The following is a 17,773-nucleotide window of genomic DNA, read 5'->3' as shown; positions in this document are numbered from 1 at the left end:
AAGTAATAACACTAGAGGTTTTACGAATTAATATTTGTTTATAAAATTTCATATGTTTAAATTAAGTTACATTAGACATAGATATTTCAATAATATATATTTCTACGGTCTGTGCTCTTAACGCGCGATGATATTTGCGTTCGCAATTAGTTCCCAGCACTCTGTACATATCCATGATGTATAAAAATATATATATATATATATATAATCTATACAGATTTTACATATTTTATCGTTTGCACAATCAATGCATCATGGATCTTCAGAATTTATGATGGTGCTTAAATATATATTTAAAAAAATATGTGTACAAACTTCCAGCACATTTAAGAATCCGCAGTTTTCTGTTCCAATTGATGCTGCGACTGTTGACGTTCCTCATTGCGCGGCATATCGCAGCTCGACAGAGACTGCAGCTTAGGCGGACAATTGTCCAAAGTCGATTCGAGAGCGTACAGTTTGTCAAGTTGCTGGCGAATATGATTCAGACAATCCAGACGAACGATCCGTCTACTAGTGGAATCTCTATGGATCGTTAGACCGTTGAACAATAACTGCCAACCATTCTCCTGAAGTTCTCGAGTTATCTTCTCGAGGCTCTCTGGTTCCGTTTGTTCCTGCTGCACAGGCACATCATTCTGACAATACAAAAAACATTTATCGCAACGATGCAGGAATATTCGACCTAATAATATTCTCTTTTTGTAAAATTAAAAAAGATATTATTTAATAAAATTAAAAAGATATCTTTCTTGCTTCAAAAGTGACACAACTAAAAAAAATTAATTTTCTCAAAAAAGGGAAAAAGCTATTTTTCAACAATTTCAACTTGAGAGAAAATTCTTATTTATTAATAATTATATTAGGTGCGCAACTAAGTTCTCGCTGTTATTTTGATAAAAATTGCATCAAAATAACAGCGAGAACTTAGTTGCGCACCTAATATTTGTTAATAACTTTTGAACAAACAATAACCGTCATCTAAAATGTTTTAAAGGTCACTCAAAGCCATGACTTTGACAACATATATGAAGGTCAAGATTATCGGAGTGGTGTCCATTAATCCGAATGATTACCGAAAATTCTTGACTAATCAAATAATATCGGCAAAAAGAATATATTTTTAACATGATCAAATGCCATTTTTGTCATTTGATCATGTTAATATATTTTTCATCGACATTTGAGAGAAAGGGAAATATCAAAATTTTTTAAATTAAAAAATAGTTTTTCTCCTTTCACAACTCTAAAAAATTATTCTTTTATAACGATTTTGACGATTTTTTAAAAATAAAATTGAGTTAGTTTACTTTTAATCATTAATAGGATAATATTCAGTTAATAATTATATTCATTCATAATATTATCATTCGAAAATCATTTTTTTAATTATATCACTTTTGAAGTAAGGGACATAGAAAATCAAGGGGAAACCAAGAAAATTTCTTTTTTTATATGTTCTAAAACATATAAAAAAAGAAATACATATTTTACACGCATGTATGAGATTAACGAATAAATTAAGATGCATAAATTTGCATCTTAATGCATTATAATGCGTTATGTACTTTTGTGTCATCCTTGGTACCAAGCATACGGTCAATCGATTCCAGAATGCGAGTTTTAGTAGCGTGGAGATCCAGCTTTGCTAGACGCTCGGGTTCCCTGAGTCTATTAATTGACTGATCGATCAAGGTGGATGACTTGCTCGTTGCATCTCCAGTCTTTCTCGATTTCATCATTCTCGCGACATTTTCAGGTCTCCGTCTCTCGAGTCTCTTGTCATCCTCACTTATCGTTGCCTCGCCGTCTCCTCGCTTCAATTTTTCCAAGTCTTCGAGATTCAAAACGAGGTTCCTCATCTCCTGAGACTCGACATCACTTTCGTTTCTCGTTTCCGCGACATATTCACCGTCACCGATGCCAACATAGCGACGCCTCAGTTCAGGATCCAGCACGCGCGACTTCCTCGACTGAACAGCACGTGGGATATATTTCATCGACACCTCACTCTCAGCATCGGAACATTCTCGCTCGTCTGGCGATCTCTAGAAGATATCAGATAAATTCGAAAATAATCAGGATGATAGAAGATCCTCTTTGACGATTTTTTATGTAATAAATTACGCTAATTCTTCAAAGAAGCGTAGCTTTGCATCTCCATGTTTTGATAAATCTTTAAATGCTAACTTTTCTAGAATATTGCAGTTCATCAGGACGAGAAGCAACCTGATACCCAGTATCAATATCAAATTGCTTTTCTCGCTCTAATGAAGTGAGCTGCAATATTCTTGAAACGTTAGCATTTAACAATGTATCAAAATACGGAGATAATCTGCAAACCATGTAGCTTCTTTGAAGAAGCGTAATTATATAAAAAAATCATCAAAGGGGATCTTCTATCATCCCTATCATTTTAACAATGTATCAAGCTACAGAGATAACCCGCAAACTGCGTAGCTTCTTTGAAGAAAATAGTAAAAGCCTCCAAAAGTATTATCAAATTACGCCGCTTCCCTTTTTATTGTAGAGTATGGACAATTTTTCATTGAAGAGTGAGTATTAATACCTCAAGCTGTTTGCAATGATGGTGTTTTTTTAGTGAGCTCTTGATGGGTATCGCTCGTGCATACTTGCAGCAAGCCACGATATCTTCGTTGGTCAGTTCTGAGTTCGCAGCGTCTCCCTTCGTTCTAAACAAATATTTATCATGCTCGAATCTCCGCTGACGACGAGTCTGCAACGGTCTTTTGGTGCAACGAGGATGAGCATCTGTTTGATAATCGTGCCAATATAGTTTCTGCGTCAAGGGACTACTCTGTGATTTCTTGATGGCCGAGCTAATCGGTTCCGCGAAAACATGTTCACATTGATCTATCATCGCTTCAACGTTTTCCAAAGTCCTTGAAGGTAATCCCGATTCGATTAGAGAAGTTATTTATTTTTTCATTGAAAGTTAATAATCAGAAAGAAATATTATTTTGTTAACTATTAATGAAGCTTAATTATATCTGTGAGTACCTTCAACCTTTCAATGGAAAATAAAAAAAAAAGATAAAAATACCGTGGTGATTACAATTAAAAAATGAGTGAGAATTCTTGATTGATATGAAAAAGAGTATTTTCGTGTTCAGAAAATTTCATTCAGGGTCACCAATGGATGAAGATCTTGATAAAGAAATCGATATCGAGGAATTAGAAATCTACTATGTACAGTCCCGACCAAAAGTTTAGAATTACGATTATTTCACATTTTATGAAAAATTAGATATCTCGGCGAAAAAAAGAAGACTTCTCTACGAGACCATGCATTTTTAAAGACAAAGATAGAGCTTTAAATCCGCGTTTGAAATCTTCGTTACGACATTTTGTTCCTACATTACATGAAATTAAAAAAAATTGATATTTTTATCTTAACTTTAAACTACTGCAGTTTCATGAAACATCATCAAACATAATTTAATACAAAAGTATCTCAAAAAAGTATTTCAAAATAGATCTTCGTTTTGGAAAAATTTGATACGATCATTTTTATCAAAGATATCGAATTTTTTATGTAAAAACTCATTTTTTATAAAATATTTTTTAAGTTAAAAACTAAAGTTTACGGAAAAAAAGAGGAAAGAAGAAAAATGTTTGGTATAAAGTCCCGAACTCAGACAAATTTAAAAAAAAATTATTAAAACTTTTTTTCTTACTGTATACGACTTTTATTAAAAAGAATAAATTTTATTTACTTTATCACTTTCTGCAGACCAAAAGTTTCGAAACATTAACAAAAACATAAACTGACTTGCAAATTGCAACTGTTGCAAGTCAATTTTTATTAATAAATAATCTTTCTCTCTCTCTCTCTCTCTCTCTCTCTCTCTCTCTCTCTCTCACTCTTTCTGAGAGAAGATGTAAACTTTCTGAATATTTCTGAATATTTCTGAAAAATTTTTCAATTCGTATAAAAATTATGAGAAAAATTTTCATCAAGAGTAGGTATATAATGCATAATTGAGGGAATGGGCGGAATAAAGGCCTAATTACAAAATCTTGATATTAATAAAATTAAAATAACTTGCTATTTTTTTATTATACATAAATTGATACAATATTAAATAAATTTATATAATTAGGAAGTTACATGTTATAAATCTTCTCTATTACGATCAATATTACATGAAAAAGCTAATTGGAAAAAGGATTCAAGTAGAATTATGCCCTTATTCCGCCCATTCCCTCAATTATATTATACATATAATATAATTATATTATATTATATTGTAGGTACATTATATAATATACATATTTGACGAAGAAAACTTATCAATTTTTCTACGCACATCATTTATTAGTTATTTTAATAAGTAATTTTCAATTTTTTTCTAATAATTATATATTTTATTTTCGATTCCTTAAACGCGAAAAATCGCGTATGTTGACGTATAGGTGGAATCGAATTTATAGATCGTGAGTCAATCGCACCGCGTGATAAGCCACTCGACGACCCAAATAACTTATTGATTAAATAATTTGTTCACTTGTAAATAACTTTTTTTTTTTTAGACAATGGCCAATATTCATAGTCGGTCAGAAGATTGATCGCATTTTAAGATTGTCCTATAAGGTCCGATCATGAATATAACCCAAGTCTGAGTTTTTAAGATAACTTTTGTTTTGATGTGAGAAAGCATCATGTGAAAGCATGATACTAGACTACTACTGAAAACACAGTTTAATATTGTATTATTTTGAATCTGTTAAACTGAATAAAGATTTTGATAATTAAACCTAATTAATCTAACTTACCAAATTAATACATATAATGTCAAACACTATTGGTGTTTCGAAACTTTTGGTCTGAGATATTTAACTTTTTGTAAAATATGAAAAAATCGTAAGTGTTTTACAATTTTCAGCCTATACGTAAAGAATTAAAATAAAAATAAACAATATTTTAATGTTAAATTGTCAAGACTAAGAAAGCTAAGTAAAGAATTAAATTTATAAATACATAGATAAGAAAAGAAAAAAATAGTTTTTGATGGATACATCCGCATATAGATCTTAGATAGAATAAAAGGAATAAAAAGAGAACAGGGAATAATAGATTTTAATGAAAACTGTGTATCAATGTAGCAATTTTTGATAGGTTAAAATCTATTGCCTGTGTGTTTATTCCTTATTCCTTAGTTCCTATCCCTTATTCTTTTTGTTGTGTTCGAGCCTTTAATTAGCTGGAAATGTCTTTGTTTACCTTGGTTTACCAGGCGAAGAGAACCTTCGTCTCTCAGGCGGGCAGTGACACGAAGGACAATGCTTCTCATAGGTTCTCGTTCTCCTTTTATGCATCACAACATTGCGCGGCAAATCCTCGGATTCGTTTTGTCCACAATTAGAGCAGAACTCACCGTGACGATACAATCCGGTGTTTCTATACGCGTTCGCGGGTATTCTCTTGTACAGTTCCATAATTTCCTAAATCGTAGCCAAGACGGGGTGTAAAAGCTATCGGAAACTTAATCCTTTTTCAATTTATCCGCACCGTATTCAGTAGTTGTAATCAAAGTTCAGACAAGAATTCTTGTATCTGATGATAGTAAAATTCCACCAAGAAGATCGAACTGAACTCATGATATTACTAATACATAACTTCCATTTCTCAAAGAGTATACAATTTCGTTCAATTAATAATATCTTCGTGAGTTTAAAATCGTAAGCACAAAGAAATATAAAAAAAGTATATAGGTAATATGAAAAATTTGATACCATACATACTGCGTATAGAAAAAAAGAAACTCAAGGAACTTTGACGCGACTCATGCTTGTCCAAGTTCGATGCGAACGTGTTTCGATTCGAGTTCGTCGCAAAATTTGATGCAATCCGAGGAAATTCATTTACTGGAGCTGCATATTAAATCTATTTGGAAAAGTGAAACGTTATTATTTATAGCACGTGTAAAATCCTTAGAATTAATTAAAATTCCTTGTAACCTCTGAAATATTAACATTAGGATATCATATCAATTTTAAATTCTCACTGTATATAAACAATCGATTTATTGCACTGATAAAAATATCACAGACTTTAAAAATATAACATAGAAATATTTAAATTATGTGTGTGTGTGTGTGTGTGTGTGTGTGTGTGTGTGTGTGTGTACATATGTGTATTTCTGTTATCTAATGAATAACAATCGTAATAACTCAATACAATTACGAGTTGATAATTATATAATTTCGAGATAATTTCGAGTAATTAGAAAAATAACAGCAATTTAGGAAAAAAATAATATTATTTAGTATTACTTATAGGAAAAAGCATTTTAAGAATAATTTGAAAAAATTTTAGAATTTAAAGGGAGTTATTTCTACTTTCAATAATTTTACGAAATTAATGTATAGACAAAGATAAAGACTCAGAGACTTCTAATTTGTCAAAATACAAAATGACGCTGGATGATTATTGAAAGGGTCATATTTATGTGAACATTTGTGCCACACATTTTTATTTAAAAAATACTATTTATTGCAAAACAATTTGCGTATCTCTCTTCTGACGGGACATAATGTAAAATAAATATCATCATACATACAAATATACACGCGTGACGTAGCGTCAACGCATCAGAGATTGTACATCGTTTTTTACAGTCTGAGTTTAATATTCCGTAGGATGTTTTTCTTTTGAATTCTTCCGACTATGGGCAGTATTATCTAAAAGGAGGCTAGAATATCGCTAAATGGAGTTCCAGGTTCTTTCGCAGCAGCTTCGAAAGTTTCGACAAATGCCTTCTTTTGAGATTCTTTAGATAGCTAAAATCAATAAACCATCCATCAAAATAGATGTTAAAAATAGTTAAGAATTAAGTAACATTGACCTACTTTATGATAGAAATCCGAAGCAGCTATACACAATATTTTCTTGTCTTCATATTCATATTTTCCTATTCTCGACTGGATGTACGGAAATCTACCATGTTATAGCTAAGGAAAGATTACTTCTCCAAAGAAAATTACAAAGTTACGCCGGTGAGAAAAGGATACAAAGCTCTCAACCAATGATTTGTCGACGCACTTATGAAGAAACAGGACAAGCACCAAGTCGACATTGCCATCGGCAAGCTTTGAATGAAATTCGGTAAACTGAAGACCACCCAGTCTTGAAGGAGTTCCATTTCCGTGCAGGTGCACGCTTTCTCACAGACCTGGAGTAAAATCAGACCAAATTATACATTTGCATATTTTTTTATCTCGCATTTTAGTCGCGATATAATTCGAGAACTTCGATTAATTTACAAACTTTAAAAACAACAGCAGAGAGTAATCTCGGGTGCGGTTGTTGCGGGGACAAGAATTCTCCTATAACTTTAGTGAGGATCTCCGAAGGTGGGAAGAAGTCCCCGAGAAGGTACGACAGAACTGTGCATAGCACCTCCACCTCCATGGAATGTCCTTTGCGGATTTTGTCGAATATCGCGGAAATGCGTTCGATAGATCGAACCAACGTCTCTGGCTCCACATCTGGCAACGGTTCTTCGATATTAGGCTGATTCAGTCGATCAGCTGCTTCCGTATACATGCACGTCAGCAGAAGTTGTAATGCTGGTAATGCGAGCAAGGGACTGGGTTGCTTCAGCCGGTCTATCGCGACTTTAACGATCTGCTCGGCGACCTTGCCAATAACGCTTTTTGTCGCTACAAGCCTCTCAAGACCCTATCAAGATAAATGAGCAGTTTGCGTATTTGTATTACTTATGTATCAATCAAAAATGAAAAACATCGATATACCTGCAAAAGAGTTTGATGTAAACCGTATGAGATATTTTGAGATGTGACTAGAGAAAGAACTAATTTCAACACGGCCGGCGCTTCCGTGTCTGGTGGTGTGTCCTCGGCATGTTCCAATAAGAAAAACACTAGAGCCCACATTATTCCCTGATGCTCTTCACTCTGGCTTAAAATACTGTATCAGAGCAAAAACGAATTAGACAATGTTACAAAACGGCATCTAACAAATTAATAGATATCTTCAATACTTCTTTATCAAATAAAATTAAATTATTTTGAATTATCACCTATTTGAATCCTGCGAATCAATGTGCTTCTGTATATATTCAATAGCCAGAGGATGGATAATATTCATTGTTTCTTCGCATTTAGCCAGTACCGCGCTTTGCAACAAGTACAGAGAGCCATGAAGCGCGGACACTCTGGAAGCCAGGAATACCGACTTTAAATTAACATCCAATATGCGCTTTACTTTATCTAATGTGTCCAAATCCTATAAAGTGATATTGGTTAAAAAGAAGGATCTTTATTTCTTTATTATATGTATGAAATTCCTAGCGCGTACCAAAGGCGTTAGAACGGCGGCGGCTTTACATGCAGAGACAGCCAGATACTGATGCAAGACCGCGTTCTCCATTGGATGAACTCTCGAGACTTCCAGGCACACGTCCAGCATCCACTGATATTGAGATCTCTCGAGGAAGAGTTCTGAGATCGCCAGAATAGACTTTATGATCTCCGTCAACAATTGTACAGGCGTGCTAGCCTGCGGTGACGTCCAAATGGTGTAGTGCTCTATCAGAAAGCGCAGGCAGGAATCTAGATCAAGGGAGGCGGACATCAGCGCGTCGTTCCGCCTGTTCTTCAAATCGAGAACGGAAGCGTTCAACTTGTCCTCGTATAGATTGCACAACGACCATAAGTACGAGACCGACAGTTGGCTATACATATATTTATCGGAAACCGCAGTTCTCTCCACATTGCCTCGCTGAAATATATGATCCAATTTCAAACCGTTCTTGCTTTCCGTATCGTTCATGTATTCGTACTTCCACAGGAGCAGTTCCTGTATCGCAAATAGTTTCTGAGAGCTGATTTTATACACGGAAAGTTGGGGATCTCTCGGATGGTGGATCAGAGTGCTAGCACCAGGATTGCCAGGACATGGCAGTAGCAATGTTTGCAGCAATAATCTCGTTATCGCCTGAATCGCCAGGCTGCTCGCTTGTATCAAAGCCGCGACTTCATCCAAGGGCGTGTTTTCATTTTGCAGGAAATTGAGAACACTCAGGAACGCCATCCAAATCTCCTCGAATTGTGACCTGGACGTCCAACCCAATAAGTTTACTCGATAGATAAACTGTTCCAGGACATCCACCTCCTGCAGAAGATTAGATTCTGATGACATAAGCGGAAAGTAGCATTTGGTAGGACCTGAGCCGATGACGTGACAACCGCGTTTCCACATCAATGGAGGCGTTAAGATGTAAGAGTTTACTAATGGCTGACGACTTATACTGATGATCAGCGACTTTATCATATTGAATAGATATGGTGGTATGTTCCTCGTAGTGCCATCCGCCTGACACTTTTCGAGCCAGGCCACTATCGACGCCATTTGAATGCATGCCCGAGCGTAATCTTTCGTATTCTCATCCTGGAGAGCTGGCTCCAGCGCTTGGCAATCCATTGTCGGCAAGGGATCCACCGTCGTTAGTATACTTTCCACGATTTTCGTTAAAGAGATCGCCGCGGAACAAACCCAAGTGTAACGCGCATTGTCACCAAAAATCTTATTTGGGGCGGCATGCCGCAGAATTTCGGCCGCGCAACTTAGCGCGAGGTCCATGTCATGCGGTCTCAATTTATGGACATCTTTCCTATCCGAATAGATCATCCAATGTGCCAGTTCAAGGCATAGCATAGAAAATTTGGCGATATCCTCCTCAAATTTCATATCGATCTTTGCCACATTGTATTTAGCTAGTTTCGGTAATGTCTTCATGTAAACCTTGACAGTTGGAATTATTGTGAAGAGAATCTCCCAATACAGAGCGTCACTTAGCAACTCGGAGAATCTAATAGCATACTTTAGTTCCTTCCCACTACTGTTGTCCGCTTCCGGATTATAAATCTGATGGGGTTTCGGTACGAGATCGCAAATATAATGAATATGCTCCAACAAACACTGCTTGGCAGCAACATACAAAGGACTAGCATCGAAATAAAAATCCTTTTCGCTCTGTGCTTTTCCAAATTCCAACTTTTGGCACTTCTCGACAGTAAGGCGGGCTCCCAATATTACACAGTGTTTCAAGATCTTCAAATTGAATTCTTTACAAGAAAGAATGTTGAGACAATCATCAAAGTCCAAGTCCTTCAATAATTGAGCTAATTCCATAGGATTGTTACTGGCGCTTGCGTGGCAGCAACGTAATCTCACTTGAGACAAGAACCAATTTCGATCCAACTGAATGCTCTTCACAGTGGACGGATTGAACGGTCTACATTGATCAAGTTCTAGTGGTGACAGATCGTAATATTGTACCGCCAGCTTGTTCAATAAACTGACTAAGCCGCCGTGTTTTCTTGCCAATTTGGTGATTTGCAATATGTCCATGATCTTCACGATATCATCCTTCGACAACTGATCCTTCACATCCTCCGCGCTAGTAGTTAACAGTATTTCCACCCGTCGGCTGGCAATCTTCGCAGCCATTCTCGACAAAGCGAGATATTTGGTAGACAACAGCCGTGGTATTAAAGTCATTATAACCGCACCACTTTGCGAATGATGTGCACCCTCGATACACTGTAACAGGCGCTTTATAAAACTAGGTTGCGGTAAATCCGTACATTTCGTTGCCACAGCCTGCACCAATAGCCCACTAGCCGCCGGATTCCTGTGTATCGCCGTAGTCAAGAGATCCCTCACCGGAGATTCGGTAGCGACATTTATTGCCTCCTCTATGTGATTTACTAACAGCCACGTTAGCGGCTCTACATCGTTGAGATTCTCGCATATGTAGTCGCAGAATAATATGATGCCTCCTCTTCTAATAATTTGGATGTTCGTATTGCTGTTAATACAATCGCGTGTTTTCTTCTCGTTCGATCGAACATGATCGGACTTGCTGGTACCCAATACTTTCGACCAGAAGGACATTTCGTTGTATCCCAACAGGATCATCAGATATGCCCACTGGCACGTCACTGTTGGGCACACGTTCCCAATGCTAAGCATCAAGTGGTTTAATTCGTCGATAAGCAACTTTTCTTCGTCGGATACGTTGCGCCCCTGAATCATCTGCATTGTTGCGTTTGCCACTTTGCAATGACTGCCAGATTCAAACATATGAATGCACAATTGTAGAAAGAATGCAAACTGATGGACGAGATAGTTATCATCTGCTATGTAATCGGAGAAATCAATAAAGGGGTCCGTAGACTTGTGATTTATCAGACCAAGTAGACTAAACACCTTCGTGCTTATCAGATTGATCACTTTGAATATGAATCTAGCAAATACTTGCTCAGGTGGCATTTGGCGTGATTGGATGCTCGAAGCGTTTAATGGATCTGCACATTCGCGGGAAAAGGAACTCCGAAGTGGCGATAACAGATGCGACACGTCTGAAACGCATATGTTGAGATCCGACAGGCGCGCCAGCATTGCTTCTTCCTTCGCGCAGGAGATTAGGGACAGCAGTACGACGTTGATCATACCTAGCCAACGTTTCAATTTGAGGATTGGAGCGGTCGTAGGTATCGATGCGGTGAACAATATTTTCAGAAGTGGATCCACTGGCCGAAAGACTGTGGGCGAAATTGCTGCGAATAGTTTCACTAATGCGACGTGAGCCCTCTCGGATTCTATTCTGAGTTTTCCGGCAGCCAGTATCGGAAGCACGGTGTCCATTGTGAGTCTGGACCATCTTCGCCATTTCTCCTCGCCGTTACCATCCCCGCTAAATCTGGACTCGGCCAGACACAGTGCTAAAAGTTCGACTACTTCGTGATACTCCACCAAACGTAGTAGCATGGCTATTAACACATCTCTTGTCGTTTCTAACTCCCGTTGCTCGACCACGCTTGAACTTCCATTACGGATGAGAAATATATCCTCAATGACAGGCGCGAGCGCGGGTATACAATGGGAGATCGCCGGTTGCCCGCTCGCCATTAGACCATCGCATAATTGAATTATCTTTGGTATGCCTATTATCGCCTTGGAGTGATTTTTCTCATACGATAAGTGCACTAAGAAATTGAACATTCTCGGTAAGAGATCCTCAGTTTGTTGTACGTGGCCCTCCTCGATAAATTCAAACTGTTTTAATACGAATCCGATAAATATTTTGTCGGAGTCCAGCAGGCAATAATTAACCTTCAGTTGAACCAGCTGACTCAGCAACATTAGAACCTGGCACTGCAGCGCAATGTTACTTGTAACAGTGTACTGTTTCAGAGACTTTATAACCATTGGTTCGAAGAGTCGGATGAAGGATGCGACGGATGTTTTCTGATCTGAAGATCGTGCCAAAGTCTTAAACACTGAAGAAAATTTACGGTCACTCTTTCTACGCAGCAATCCTATCCATCTGGAAGCAAAAGAGAAGGCATCAGTGTGTCAGCCTGCATCAAGGTATCACTATCAAACTATTAGAATACTTACCCATTATCTGGCTCGTTTTCGCCTCTGCAATTATTCCCAATGCATTTTATCGTATTCGCCATTTGTCTGGCGGGATGTTGAAAGCACTGATTATAAAAACCTCTGACATCATCTTGTAATGCGTTGCATCGATCCACATTCTTCTGCATGTCCAGCTCGCTCCACTGCGCGCACATGTTCGTACCAAATAAGCATTTCAGCAGTTGCTGCACACATTGAACCGTTGCCGTTGGTGACAATACGACAGTGGTTTTTAGATAACATAACACTTCTTCTGCAATTCTACCTGCTTCGTTGACAGATGCAATTTCAAGGATCTGCGAGAGAACGTCCAATGTCGCGTTCAGCAAGGAAAGATACATTTCGCTGGCTTCATGTTGCAGAGTGACTGAATAATTGGAATGTGCTGCCTTCAGAATGTCGTATATCTTCATGTAATGCGGCATACCGACGAACGTTCCCATTTGCTCCTTCCCACCCTTCAAGACACCGATTTTTTCTCCCTTTTCTTTTGACTTTTGCTCCGACAGGATCTTCTTCCTAGGCGACAACGTTTGCGTGGACAAAGATGGCAATACGGGCTTAGCACTTGCCTGCATTAACTGCACTTCGTCGATGACGTGGACGAAGATATTGAGAACTCTCGTAATGTGTGTCAATAGTAGTTCCATGTACTTGTCCTTACACATACTCCAAAGTTTCATCGGGTCACTGCCAGTCTTAAAATTGCAAACGGCTAATCCAGAAGCCAAATTACCGGCGAGGAGGATCAAGTGTCGATGTGTGGATAAATCTAAGCTAATGGTCGATGACGTTAACAGTGGCAATGCCAATGATAAGAGACTGCTGCACACCGGAGAGGAAATCATCTCATTTACGAAACTAATATCATTGGCATCCGATCGATCGCTATTCTTCTTAGATTTTTTCAACAATGTCTTTGGTAAAATACAATCCCATCCTCTGACATAAACCGTAGTGGGATAAGTCTCGCTCAAACAAAAAAGAGTCTCGCAACAGCCATATATTAAATATTTTGAAGAATGCACCGTTAATATTTCTGTTAGAATGTTAACTATACGGGATAAAGAATATTCCAGACTAGAATCGTAATTCATCTCGTTATGATGATTCAAAAATACAAAGGGCTTGATAGACGTGTTTACGAACGGCTTATGTTTATCTTGGTAGGACGACAGTTCCGAGATACTTGATGTTATCGCACTTAAAAACTGTTGAGTATATTGTGTAGCCTTCCTTGTAACAGTATCTTCTTGAGGGTGTCGAAAATACAAACATGGGATACTCCTATAATAAAAGATATAATAAAAGAAATATAAAATGATATTATAATTCGAGTAAATAATAAAATTGCACAATTAGAAATGTATCTTACTTAACAATCGCATCTGACGCAGCGTGTCTCACTCTTTGGTCCTGATCACCTAATAACGCTATTATAACATCGATAAAGTGCTCTTGGAATAACGATTGTCTCGTTATGTGTTCTATTGTAATATACGATAATTTGCTCAATAAGTCAGCTAATTTTACTTTCACAAGAAAATATGGATTTTTCACAAGTTTTGGCAACGCAGTTAAGATGGTAAGACCGTATTCGTTGTTGATGGAATCTAGTAACTCTGGCAAGCAGAGGTTCAACGCGTCCAACGTTTGGCGGCAAGTTGTCGCGGAATCATCGTTCAAGCCCTATACATTCGACAGAAACAGATGTAAGTTAAAAACTCTCGAGACTGGTGTCGTCCTTTATAAAACGTATAAACTCACTTTTAAAAGTAACTTTATTGCATCTTCCAATAATATATTTCCACGTCCTTGTTGAGCCACACACTCCGTTTCAAAGTTCCGGAAGGAGCCACCATACTGAACAAATATAGACTTTAAAAAGATTCCAATTACCATCGTTATATTACCCCTGATCTGAGGATCTGGGTGATTGGCAAATAGCAAAATGTCTGCAATCAATTGGTTTGTTTCATTGCAGCTTGACTCTTTGGCTACGGTCATTGTAAACAAGTGTGGATAAAGTTTGAGAATGTAACCCACGCATGTCAGAGCGAGAGCTTTTACACTAACACGAAATAACTTGTCCGATATCAATTGCCCGGGTTTCCCAGCCAATAAAAAGGACGACACCAAGTAACGGCAGCAAAACTTAACGGGCATATCCGAGTCTGTGAAACTTCCAACGTCCACTTCGTACAATGCGAAATCCAGAGAGGACTTCTTAGGGGAAGCAAACGATATAGTGTTTTCTTCTGAGTAATCTTCCTCCTTTGAATGTTCACTTTGCAGGCTTGGATAAGGTGTTTTCTCGGATTTTTCCATCTCGCTTTCGATATCACTGCATTCCTCCGCAATCGAATCTAAAAAAACATTGAGCTAATAAATTGAAAGCTAATAAGCAAGATTGTTATGCAAGTTATCGAATTCATATGTTCGTTCTTACTGTCAGTAGTTTCAATTTTCAAATGGCAATAACTTTCTAATATCCTTTCTTTCGCCTCCGTAATGTTGGTCATACATTCATTCTGTGTTTGTGGATTACACGTGACTGGTAATGTTGTTTCCGTATCTGCGATCCACTCTGCATTTGGAGTAATCTCCGGAATATCAGGCTCGTGCAAGTTTAAAATAGAATCCGAATTTGCACCATAAGCAGTACTCGCGCTGGAAAGACTTGTGTGACCCAGCGAGGGAACGCAGGCATTTTGATTTAATATTATTCTGCTTTGTGTTATGCCTTCTGAAGACAATAAAACAGACACTAGTGGTTTTGGAGGCATTTTTAGAAGTTGTGTCAAAGTCTCTAAAGCTGCGTTTACAATATTATGATCAGAATGCCATTTTGCATAGTGCAAACACAATTCATAAATGTGTAACAGACTATCTATCTGTTGTATTTCAACATCTTGAGGTTCCGAGGGTTTACATACGTAAGGTAAAATCACTCTGAGGCATCCAAAGACGCCTATAACAGTAGAGGAATGATCCTCGACGTTTCTTCCTAATGTTGTTATATCTGATAAGATAAATACTATTAATAAACGAATGTTTTTGCATTACGAATGTTACGCAGCGCATCGTAATTATTTAATGTACCTAATATATAATCCAACACATAATTAAAAAAAAACTGTGGTTTTCTGCAATTTATACACGTTGTCAGAATCATACTAGCTGCTGCCCTACGAAAAACTGCCTGAGGAGAGGAAATATTTTCAAAGAACGCTCTCAACAAATTCTGAAACAAGATTTAATTTTTCCCAAGTTTGGAAATAGCTTTTAATGTGTATAATTGCGATAATATCAAAATGCTTACCTTGACGTCCTTGTCTGTCATAAATGGTCCTAATACTTTAAAAATTAATGGTAATGATTGCGATAACGTTTCAATTACAGTATCCTCTGATCGATGTGCAATAATCACTATACATGGGATTAGATTTGATACGTAAGCTTTGCCCCTTGAAGGACGTATCATGTGACTTAGCAAACCAAATCTCCAAAGAGCAGCCCTCAATATGCGTGCAGGTCCGTTTCTTTTTATTTCATTATAAAGCTCTATTTGAATTTTAACGATATTACTGTCGACCATTGCCTAGCAAAAAACATTAATTGAATTGCTTTTAAATATTGATTTTCTTAATGTATGCTTTTTTTGTTTTATTTATGAATACCTACAACTTTTCTGACTAATGATAAATTCAGTCATTTGTACTATATGTGAATGTACACTAAAGGCTACTTTATATAAAGTATCTAAATACAGTAGCATGATGTAATTAATTTTGACAATAAAATAATATATTCTGTTAAATAACGGAACAATATTATTTTTAAGCATTTAATCGTATCAAACATTTATATGCTCTTAATATTTAACTTTGCTAATTTAATAACTTCTAGTAAAATAGCTTCTAATATATGCTAATCCAATCCACATCAATTAAATCTAACATAATATTAATATTATAATTTTGCTCAACAACTGTTATATAACATCATGTGTTACATTTATATTGTTGAATGTAAAATTATAATATTAATGTTATATTACTTTTTATTACTATTAGTTTGTGTCGACTAGAAATTTAATGTAATACAAGGGATTAAATTTGCTATAATAATAGGGCTAAAGTATAATTGTACCCTGATAATTTTATTAAGAGATTCATCTGCAATCATCCTGACATCAGACTCATCGTCGTTACAGAGTGCTAACAAGGTTTCAATTGTGGCACTGAGAATCTGTGGAAATTTGGTGTTCTGCCTGACAGTCGGCGAACATATTCCTTCGACGATGATGGCACAGCATGACACCTTCTCCTTCCTACTGTTGAAATATTAGCGTTTATTAAGAAGCAAATCGTCTGTCGTCGCTAGAGAAGTATTTACCGTTCATACCTTGCTCCAGGATCCGACGGAGTGTCCAACTCCAGTAACCCATTCAGCGTTTCCACGGCCTTCAACACGCCGTTTAGGTGAGCCATGCTGGATCTTTGAATGACCTTCCTCGGCTTCTTCGAAGGACTACCTTAAATAATCGTGCGACTGGTGAATGACATCCTGCCGCTTCCTGACCGAAAATCTGATAGATCGTGACACACTCACATCACAAACTACATCGCTACATGCTGGCCAATGCTGGCTGATCGTCAATCCATTGAACCATGAATGTGGAAGTGCAGATTGGTGTAGATGCAGAGTGTAGATTGTGCATTTTTAGAGTAGTATTCTTAGAATACATAGAGTCTGTGTTCGAAAATACATCATTAATTTATCTTTATTCAATGAATAACAAGGACAAAATGATACTTGGAGGGCTTAGAGACACTCGATGTGCATTCCCGAACGCAGCTATGATGGTATTGGGCGCGTTCAAGTCTGCCAACTCTGTTGTGGGGGACAAGAATGCCACCTGTTGGCTGAGATTCTGCCGCGAATCGTTAACGTTACTTGTTATTGTAGCGCCGAGAAAACAGCATAATCAAAATTTGTCAATTATCGGCAATAAAATGTAATTGTATTCAAAACGAAACAATCACATGAATGTCACAAAGAAATAAAGTAGCTCAGTTAAGAACAAATCTATTAATATTTCTAAATTAAACTTTACTTCGAATGCTTGGAATAAGAATCTTTTTTTTATAATTAGACTGCTTTCATTTTTAACGTTACTTCTAAAGTCACATAAATTAATTTATCTTTGTTGTCTCTGTCGTCTAAGCTACAACAATTACGCTCGTTAAGTAATATATACTCATAATATTGAGAATGATCGCTGCTTCTCGAGAA

The 17,773-nt window shown here is 37.0% G+C and overlaps 2 protein-coding genes across 10 annotated transcripts; both read right to left on the bottom strand.

Annotated features, from left to right (window-relative positions):
• Positions 1–18: 18 nt before the first annotated feature.
• On the bottom strand, positions 19–5,887 carry LOC105154743 (hypothetical protein). The gene is made up of 4 exons (XM_011070460.2): positions 5,246–5,887; positions 2,570–2,903; positions 1,569–2,048; positions 19–638 (listed from the first exon to the last, which is right to left on the bottom strand). The coding sequence occupies exons 1-4, from the start codon at positions 5,458–5,460 to the stop codon at positions 327–329; spliced, it is 1,341 nt and encodes a 446-aa protein (XP_011068762.2). The 5' UTR covers positions 5,461–5,887; the 3' UTR covers positions 19–326.
• A 142-nt stretch (positions 5,888–6,029) lies between these two features.
• On the bottom strand, positions 6,030–17,659 carry htt (huntingtin). 9 transcript variants are annotated; one of them, XM_011070461.2, is made up of 16 exons: positions 17,090–17,659; positions 16,874–17,012; positions 16,628–16,808; positions 15,798–16,076; positions 15,578–15,719; positions 14,925–15,497; positions 14,243–14,841; positions 13,851–14,164; positions 12,455–13,762; positions 8,345–12,380; positions 8,067–8,272; positions 7,780–7,954; positions 7,292–7,705; positions 7,036–7,196; positions 6,874–6,961; positions 6,030–6,804 (listed from the first exon to the last, which is right to left on the bottom strand). In XM_011070461.2, exons 2-16 carry the CDS (start codon positions 16,966–16,968, stop codon positions 6,706–6,708), a joined length of 8,670 nt encoding a protein of 2,889 aa, XP_011068763.2. In that variant the 5' UTR covers positions 16,969–17,012; positions 17,090–17,659; the 3' UTR covers positions 6,030–6,705. The 9 variants fall into 9 exon arrangements, 8 of the variants coding, with proteins under 8 accessions (XP_011068763.2, XP_087266916.1, XP_087266906.1 ...); XM_087410790.1 differs by having other exon boundaries at positions 16,628–16,811; positions 16,883–17,012; XM_087410780.1 differs by having other exon boundaries at positions 16,874–17,008.
• Between the last annotated feature and the right edge of the window lie 114 nt (positions 17,660–17,773).

Source organism: Acromyrmex echinatior, chromosome 1, assembly GCF_024713525.1.
Source record: "Acromyrmex echinatior isolate Ae372 chromosome 1, ASM2471352v2, whole genome shotgun sequence".
NCBI lineage: Eukaryota > Metazoa > Arthropoda > Insecta > Hymenoptera > Formicidae > Acromyrmex > Acromyrmex echinatior.
The sequence above is the reverse complement of the archived record's forward strand: the minus strand, read 5'-3'. Positions and strand labels throughout refer to the sequence as shown.

Excerpts from the sequence above, each read along its gene's own strand:
- htt (XM_087410771.1), bottom strand. The coding sequence starts at position 16,968 with ATGGCTCACCTAAACGGCGTGTTGAAGGCCGTGGAAACGCTGAATGGG. Across the intron at positions 12,381-12,454 it reads GAAAACGAGCCAGATAATGG|ATGGATAGGATTGCTGCGTA; the intron begins GTAAGTATTCTA and ends TTTTGCTTCCAG. Across the intron at positions 7,197-7,291 it reads TCTCTGCTGTTGTTTTTAAA|GTCTGTGAGAAAGCGTGCAC; the intron begins GTTTGTAAATTA and ends ATTTTACTCCAG.
- LOC105154743 (XM_011070460.2), bottom strand. The coding sequence starts at position 5,460 with ATGGAACTGTACAAGAGAATACCCGCGAACGCGTATAGAAACACCGGA. Across the intron at positions 2,904-5,245 it reads TCTTCGCCTGGTAAACCAAG|GACTTTGGAAAACGTTGAAG; the intron begins GTAAACAAAGAC and ends ATTACCTTCAAG. Across the intron at positions 2,049-2,569 it reads ATCATTGCAAACAGCTTGAG|AGATCGCCAGACGAGCGAGA; the intron begins GTATTAATACTC and ends GATATCTTCTAG.